The sequence below is a fragment of the Xiphias gladius genome, chromosome 14 (assembly GCF_016859285.1).
Source record: "Xiphias gladius isolate SHS-SW01 ecotype Sanya breed wild chromosome 14, ASM1685928v1, whole genome shotgun sequence".
NCBI lineage: Eukaryota > Metazoa > Chordata > Actinopteri > Istiophoriformes > Xiphiidae > Xiphias > Xiphias gladius.
The window spans coordinates 19,377,864-19,386,500 of NC_053413.1; the positions used below are offsets into that span (position 1 = coordinate 19,377,864).

The 8,637-nt window shown below is 43.5% G+C and overlaps 1 protein-coding gene across 2 annotated transcripts; it reads right to left on the reverse strand.

Annotated features, from left to right (window-relative positions):
* Window positions 1–1,372: 1,372 nt before the first annotated feature.
* Window positions 1,373–6,552, reverse strand: adcyap1b (adenylate cyclase activating polypeptide 1b). Of its 2 annotated transcripts, XM_040144601.1 has the most exons (5): window positions 6,478–6,552; window positions 6,021–6,125; window positions 4,848–4,982; window positions 4,342–4,446; window positions 1,373–3,656 (listed from the first exon to the last, which is right to left on the reverse strand). In XM_040144601.1, the coding sequence occupies exons 1-5, from the start codon at window positions 6,492–6,494 to the stop codon at window positions 3,473–3,475; spliced, it is 546 nt and encodes a 181-aa protein (XP_040000535.1). In that variant the 5' UTR covers window positions 6,495–6,552; the 3' UTR covers window positions 1,373–3,472. The 2 variants fall into 2 exon arrangements, with proteins under 2 accessions (XP_040000535.1, XP_040000536.1); XM_040144602.1 differs by lacking the exon at window positions 4,342–4,446.
* Window positions 6,553–8,637: the final 2,085 nt, after the last annotated feature.

The following is an 8,637-nucleotide window of genomic DNA, read 5'->3' on the forward strand; positions in this document are numbered from 1 at the left end:
CATTTTATAAACTGCAAGTTGAAATTCCGAAACCACCCGGAGATGTCATTATGTGATGAGGATTGATCAATAAAAGACACCAAATACACCTCTCTTTGCTTTTTGTTGACAGGTTAGACCAGTTCTTCACAGCCACCAGTGCTGTGAGCTTCTCAGATTTGCCATTCGTGTCTGTCAGTTTGTCTTTGGAAAAATAAATCTAACTTGATGGGACTTCAGGTTGACATAGCCCTCTAGAGCACAGCAGAGCCAGTGCTGTGATTGCTGAAGGATGTTTCCCTTTATTTTCTGCAACATGACTTGAGGTTTGTGTTTGTTTCAGGAGAAGATCTCTGCTCAGGCAAATATGTGGCCCTCGGTGATCAAGTAAACTCAACTTTTGAAGGAAGATTCAAGATTGATTCTAATGTAAGTTGCAAACAAAGGACTGTAGTCAAGGTGTGTGGCATAGTAGCTCTCTATCTTTGCTGCGCTGTCTTTGTTTCACAAAATATGTATCACCTTCAAAAGGATGTATTTCAAAGATTAGACATTGATTAGAAAATGTTGTTTACAAAAATTTATTCATACAAATCTTACAACACTTTCATAACATTGAGAAACGTAAAACCCCATATAAGGACTCCTGTGTGTATAACGATGTCACTTGTACTAATGTTCACTTTTAAAACACATTGTTTTCAGATAGATAAGAGATTAAACATTGAAGTAAGGCGTTTGGCGCTTTCAGAAATATCAACAACAGGCATTTTCTATGATCTGAACAGAATCTCTTTTTCTTGCTCTGAAACCTTTTTATTCTAGATAGTGATGCACATAGTTGTAAACTATATATGTTGGTGCTCTTTTCTGATTAATAAATTACTGACCAATATCAAAATAATCAACAACACCTCATAATCCACAGTAACAAACACTGGTCATTTTTCACAACTCTCACAGACACTGAACACCCCAAACTCATGCACAAGCACACAAAACAAACAAACGCACACGCACACGCACACACACATTGCCTGCTCCATCAACATATACATTCTATTCTTTTTATACTTTTTTTTTACTCAATAAATCATTGGCCATGCTCTAAAAAGAAAGCCTAATTCTACTACTGTTGGGGCAGACTAAGCCGAGCAATTAAACAGAGTAAAAGGAAGTTTCAATGTAAGCTAATGGACTGCAGCATTGTAGGGCCACTAAAATTGCCATCTGTCACTTGTGGCGAATTTTTTTTTTTTTTTAGTTTTTTTTTTTTTTTTTTTTCTCACGTCGAAGCAAGGCACCAAAGCCAAAAGCTGTTTCCACCTCCACATGCGCGCTCATTCACACAAACAAACATTACACACACACACACACACACACACACTTGAAGAAAGCGTGTATTGATAGTTTCCGTGGGGGGACACAGGCCAATGCTTGGATTGCAGGGGTGCATAAAGCTGCATTTGCATAATATTGAATAAATACATAAGTTATCTGTCTAACAGAGATTCAGTGGGAAGATCCCTCTGCCGAAGGGCTGAATTTTTCATTCACCTCCGTTGGAGTGTGAGAGGGAAACTGAGTGGCCTCGTCCAGCTTCACTCACATCTTGTTAACGCTTTTGCTGATACCTAAGTGAAGGGAATTCAACATCTGATATTGTCTATCAGACTCATTGACCCTGATCTAACTTTGGCAGGTGAGGTGAGGCGGCAGCGGCGCTCTCACCTCCTATTTGTTTCAGGTGTGACAACCTCTCTCTGGCTCATGGGTGCTGTAACCTGTCTCTTATGTAACAGCCTACTTTGCTTTCTCTCTCACACACATACTGCCTCTTCTTGCTTCCTGCTCTCTCTTCTTCTCCGTGCATACCTGTCTCTCTCTCTCTCACCTAACACTCTCCACATCTCTTTGTCACATCGTCACTGCACATACCCAGTAGACATTTAACCCAGATCACCTTCGTCTTAACAATTGAACCACAGCACTGCCAAATCAGCAAACTAAGCACGGCGATCTAGAAGCGAAAGAATCTTTAAAAACCGCTACAAGGACGAAGGCAATCAGCAAAAAGGGAGTACAGTGTCTTGCCTTATGATATCCACGATGCGAGCAGCAGGGGAGGTAAAAATTCAACAAGTCAGTGCAGTACCAGTTTCCACCACCTCTAGCCCTCCTTGTTCACATTTCCAACACATCCGAGGGGGCAGTGGTGTTGAAAAAGGCTTAACACAGCCCACCTCTCAAATAACACAGTCCAAAAAAGCATGATGGCATGCAGTTTCTAAGCAAAAATTAGCAACGTGTCAATTTCCACATGCACCAATAAATAAGAAACGAGTTAAATATTCCTAGCTGTAACTCAGACGCTACCTTTCCTCTTCCTCTCCACCTGCTTCATTTTCTGCTTCTTACATGTTCTGGGTCCTTCCTGAATGTATGCAATGCTGCCCAAATACAATCAACAGTTGAAGCACACTCTTTCAATTACTTCTGTTGACTGAACAGACAACATTGAGATGAATATGTGCACTCCGTAGTTTCTATACTGTACATAATACACACATATGGAACATTCTTTACACAGTCCTGTCGAGCATGATTTATCTCCTACAGTGAATGACTTTGAGGCAAGTGAGCAAGCAGTGTTTGCCGCATACTGTGAACAGCAACTTTAGTGCTTCCTTTATCTTTAGTAAAGGCATTAATGCCCTTGGAAAAGCCTGCAATTGAATTTCTGTTTAAAAGGAGGGTTGGATTTTACCACCAGTTACACGAATGACCGTGTAAGTCAATCAGTTGTCCATCAAATGAGAGGCTGTACAAGAAAAGCCATCTGAATTCCCCTGGAAGGGGCAGCAAGCTCTACAAACCCACAGAGCTCCCATTAAGGGGGCACAGAGAAGGGTGGACAGGGGTAACATCTATCATTTAGGATAAGCCGGATATGCCTCACATAGCATGCTCACTGCTTCTTTGGGCCTGTTTGGAAAACAAACAACACTAAAAAAATAGAACGTTGGTTACAAAAATAAGTATAACATTCAATACTTTGATTGTCTTTTTATAATCTATTTATTTTCTGCATATGTAGATGACCTTAAAAGATTTCAAGCGCATAACGTTGAAGGTGCACAATTATCTTTTTTTTCCTAATTTCTTTCTTTTTCTTTTTTTTCTTTGTCTTTTATTATCTTTTTTTATTTTTTATTTTATTTTTTAGTCATTTTGATTTGTTTTCAACATCTTAACACGAAAATAAAATATTGGTCCACAAAGTATAACTGTGCGGTATCAAGTGCTTTTGTACAAAAAGAAAAAAAACCGATATTATTATTAAAATATTCATTTTAATGGCTTTACTTCATACATAAATACATGTTGAAAGAACACAGGCGCAATCCACTGGTTGGTCAGGTATATCTGAATGACTTTGATTTAACGACTGGATGTATATACACAGGAGGGCAGTTTGGGCGCTTTAACAACGCTACAAATAGGCAAGTCGGCGTCCTTTGTTCCTAACTCTCTGTCTGTACCTTCTTCCCAGAACCGCTGCCAGGTATTTCTGCACAGCCATCTGCTTTCTATAGCGACTGTAGCTGTCGGTGAAGATCCCATCTGAATGTCTCTTGGATAAGGGCTCCGACTCGTCCTCCATGCTGTTGTCTTCACTGGAAAAAAAACAAAAAAAAACAAACAACCAAAAAAAACAAAAACAAACAAAAAAACAAACCGCGCATTAGTTAAAGCTGCAGACTTCCACTTCTCAGCAAATGTATGCTCTCTCTGATTTTACATTAGCTTTGATAATCTCTGCATCTTGCCATGATTCAAAGTTGCCTACAATCACTGGTGATGCCTTTATGGGCCTTTTTATCCTATTTTTCGTTTGGAGAAAAAAAAAGAAAAAAGGCGGCAAGCAAGACAGTGTAAAAGAAACGGTGATTTAAGGGTTTTATAAAAGTTATAAATTATTCATTCAGAACCCATTGTGCATTCTGACGCATGATTTTCCAATAGCGCTCGGGCAAACAAAATCAATTTATAGATTCAATCACATATTAATCTCAGTGTATTTTAGTCTCAGAGAAGTGACCCTCATTCGTAAGGGAGGAATCATGAACGCAGTGCCACGCCACAACAACAACAACAACAACAGCAACAAAAGAATAACAGAAAACAAAAAAGGTGTGATGTAAATGTCCAGACGTTGTTTTTTGTTTTTTTGTATGGATAGATAAAAAAAAATACGCAAAACACGCACATAAAATGATGCAGCAGCCTGAGCTTGTGCAGCGGAGCAACATAAAAAAGAATAGATGACTGCAGGTGAACGCTTATAAGAAATGCCCTTACCCTGCACGAATTGTCATCAGAGAATGCAGATAATGTCTCGCTGTTAACTGACCCAGGATCTCCCTCAAGGCTCTATCTAATTCTTCCTCAGCATGCCTTTCTTGTCTGAGATGATAAAACGCCAAAACACATAGATCATCAGTGACTAAAAAGCGCAGACAGAATGATCAGAAGTAGCCTAAAATGTCCCCACCCACCCTCGGGTCCAGCATCACATCAGGTGCTTTTCAATCGGAGCCTCGCAGCCCTTTTTTTTTTTTTTTTTTTTTCTTTTCTCTTTTTACAACACAGGCTGTCATTTGCGTATGTGCCGACCTTTTATCTGGACTACTACCAGTATTGGAATCAACATTTTAGGCTACTCGGTATGAAAATAACACCGGACAAATAACACGAGAAACTCCGGGGGAAACCAAGCAAGCGAACATTATCGCAAACAGCAAAAAAAGTCATCAAAATGGAACCCGGCCCAAGGCTTCAGCTGGGGGGGGGGGGGGCACATTTACCTCTTCTCCGGTGGGTAGTATAGAGAGTACGGGTCGTCGTTCAGGGATGGTGGGCTCCGTATGGCAATCTGATCGCTGTCGAACCCCATGTCGGACAGTGCGTTCCCATCCTCGTCGAAGGCGTCGTTTTCAAGTCTGCAAAGGAGGGAGAGCATTCAGCCAAAAATTTCGATCCGCGCACAAGTGGGACGCAGGAGTGAAAGAACGCCGGAACGCCTGCACCTGCCTCTAAAATCAGGGGCAGGTTCGATGCATTAGAGAGAGAGAGGGCAAAGAAAACGAAAAAGAAAAAGAAAACAAACAAACAAACCAAAAGCTGAGGGTGTTTTTTTAAAATAATACAACCAGAAAACGAATTATTTAAATCTGACCCCCCCCCCAGAAAAAGAATGTTTAAAATGGTTTAAGCGTGTACAGCTTTACCACCCTCCTTTTAAATACATTATTTGATCGGGGAAATCTGTTTTTTTTAATTTCCAACTTGGTGCTTCTGCTCTAAACACAGGCTACAGGCTCATCGATTATTTAAGAATCGAAACAATGGGGCTGAAAATGATCGCGCTCTGGTGTAGGCGTGGGGCCAAAATTTTTCATTTTAAAGAAAGAATGCCGCAATTAGCAGAGGAAAAATTGGGCTCGGTGAGAACCACGCCCAAATTACGGACAGGCTTTTTTTTTTTTTTCTCGCAGAAAAAGAAGAATAAATCTCAGGCGGACGGAGCCGTCTCGCTCGTTTTGCCTCGCCTCTCCTCGGTGACGCCAGTCCGCCGTCATCCCCAGGGCTATCCATTGCATTGACTGCGCTCCCATTTTTAATAAGGGGAGTTCTGCGAACCGTCCCACCGGACGGATACTTCTACGCAATTTCCATAGCCATTTTCCACACAAGACGTGCACCTCGAGTGTGTTGAAATGACCGCATTCCCCCCTTCGTTGCTCCGCTCGGCTCTCAGGTTTAAAATTGCGCGCATAGTTTGTGCGCAGTTGCGCGCAGTTATTTTAGAATCAAGTGTATACGGACCCAAACACTTCGTAATGAATCACAATGCAGTGCCATCATTGAACAAAATGGGTTTGTTTGGGTTTTTTTAAGATGCATTTAAAATGGATAAATGAAAAAAGAGACTGTTATAACAGTCAGGTTATAAAGCTGCATAAATCACAAACACCTACCTAATCTTAGGGTAACTTAGTCCGATAGGTGTGCAGAAGACGCTGTAGTGCATTAAGATTCCGTAGATGAGCAAGATTAAAGTCGCTTTACTCGAACTGGCCATGCTGTTGGAAAATGGAAAAACAGTAAGATTTTAAACAGGTTAGTCACTCCTACAGAAACAACATGCTCACTCTTTGTTCTTTCGAATTCACACGCTGCGCTACTTCTCTTAGTACAAACTAAAAAGCTGGATCGAACATAAACCTCTGTAAATTAACAGCGTCCGTTTGCTCAAAAAAAAAAAAAGAAAAAGATTTCTGTCTGTCTCATCCTTCCCATCTCGTAAAACTTTAACTGTGGGACTGACACCGAATCCTTTGCATGCAGCGCCGAAGTCATTCAAAAACACCAGATCTCCCTCCATGCAGTGCAGAGAAAGGGGGGTGAAAAAAAAAAAAAAATCATTTCCATTACTTTATCTCGCTCTCCATCAACGCATTTCCCCGAGTTTTAAGACAATCCGCGGATAAAGCACATACCTATAGCAGGAGAGCAGGGACAGCGCTGTGCTGTAGGATGTGATCCGGGCGCGGCTGTGGTAGAGTGTGTGTGCGCGTGTGTGTGTGTGTGTGTGTGTATGTGTGTGTGTGTGTGTGTGTGTGAGAGAGAGAGAAAGAGAGCGAGACTGTATCTTTCTCACGGCACTTCTTTCCTGGCTGAAGCGCCTCCGTCGTCCCTTATGTTCCCCCTCGGTGCAGCCTGGCTCACTTTTATACACAATTAGAAGGACTCCGCCAGTCGCACGGGCAAACGAAAAAAACTCGGTGGGAAAGTGCGCTGGACGTTCGTCTACATATCGTTGCTCCAAACTTTTGTCCTGGGCTGTGATTGCCTGGGATTTTTATCCATGTATCGTAAGCCTTGCCCCCCCCCCACCTCCTCCTCCTCCTCCCTCCAATAAGTCACATTAAGGATGCTATAGACGTCATCAAGTCTACCTCCCGGAATATAATAGTACAGTTCCTTCCTCATCGATGCATCTGTCAGACCCCCCCGCAAACGCGCGCACACGCACACACACACCACCCCCCTAAGAGGCAAGTTTACTTCCAAACTTTCTTCTTTTAAAAAAAAAACAACACCAAAAAAAACCAAAAAAACCCCAGAAATGGTTGTGAATGCTTACATGAAATCATGAACTTTGCACAGGAAGATGTGACGGCCAATACAAATCAATTAGTCCCTCATCTCGACCGCGACTGCCCCTCACCCCCCCCAACCCAAACCCCAACCCCAACCCTGCATGTCATCAATAAGTCCAATTAGGCTTGTCTGATTATGACTGAGCTGGGAAGTGGTCGTCTTTTCTGCTGCTGCTGCTGCTGGTGGTGGTGGTGATGGTTTCATGTGACTGGATGGTTTTGATAGAAGGGGGGGGGGGGGGGGGTCGGGCTTCCGCTGACCAAGTCCAAGGCCTCTGGGGAGCCGGGAGCTGTCCAGTGCTGAAACGACTCCTCTCCAATTGCGGCTTTCTGACTTTACGGCCACTTTTCCTAATCATTTCCAATAATTGCTCACTGGATATCGGCTTTTAATGGCCGCGCGCTGACAGCGCCGAGGCCCCGGCCCGTCCGTTGGATTGTCGAGACAGACGAGGCACGTAATCCGATTTGAACTCAGCCCGGTGACGCAGGATGCCGGCTCAGAGAGCCGTTTCAGCCTGCGTGGCCCTAGGAACGATTCACGCAGTCTCCCGGCATTGTTCTGAAATTCTCCGTGTCATTATAATGCGCTGATTGATACGTGGAAACGAAAATAATAACAATGATAATAAAATAATTCAGAGAAAAGGCTTGTAGCTACACTCTTATGTAACTAGCAGCTGACCAAAGAAGCAGTGGGGCCTAAGTCTTTCCACTCGTACTGGGCCGATGAAGCCTGATTTTTTTTTTTTTTTTTTTGACAATAAATCGAGCCTCTTTATGGATGCGGCTCCTCTGTAATTTGCTATTTTATTATTGGACAATAACACAGTCGATCGAACTGCGAGCAGAAACCTGACATTAATATTCATCGCATATAAAAGCGGATGGTTTACGGGCAGAGTGTGTTCCGGGTGCAGGTCACATGAGCCTCTTAATTTGGAGGAGGGACGCCTGTCTGGGGGAAAAACCCCCCCCAAAAAAACAAATCCAGTGTCGTGGGCCGGTACGGGGCCTCGTCGTGTTCACCAGCTGGAGGTCACCGTACCTTTTTTTTTTTTTGTAGATTTTGCACTGTACACGACTGAATCGGGACCTATAGCTCCCCGACCGAGAGAGGTTCGCGTCAGCGGTTTGTTTACCTTGACGCAACGTGACGAACAGCGCCGGTCGCCCGAGGGGGGGGGGGGGGGGGGCTGTCCGCAACTTCTTCTTCGCGGGGCGTGATTCCTGCGAAGAGCTCAACTAAAAAAAAAAAAAAAAAAAACAACCCACGTGTTTTAACTGGAGCGGACGGCCACAGCATTGGGGCCCGGAGCGGCAGGCGGGGGACGCGGCTCCGTAGTCTGAGCAAACGGCGCCATCGTGAGGGAGGCAGAGAAACCTGCGAGCTCCGCCGAGGCTCGTTCAGGTGCCATCGGTGCACACGTGA

What these genes read in the sequence shown, in the direction of transcription:
- adcyap1b (XM_040144601.1), bottom strand. An exon ending in CTAAGTTACCCTAAGATTAG is followed by an intron (nt 4,983 to 6,020) that starts GTAGGTGTTTGT and finishes CCTCCTTTGCAG; the next exon opens with ACTTGAAAACGACGCCTTCG. An exon ending in TACTACCCACCGGAGAAGAG is followed by an intron (nt 4,447 to 4,847) that starts GTAAATGTGCCC and finishes TTATCATCTCAG; the next exon opens with ACAAGAAAGGCATGCTGAGG.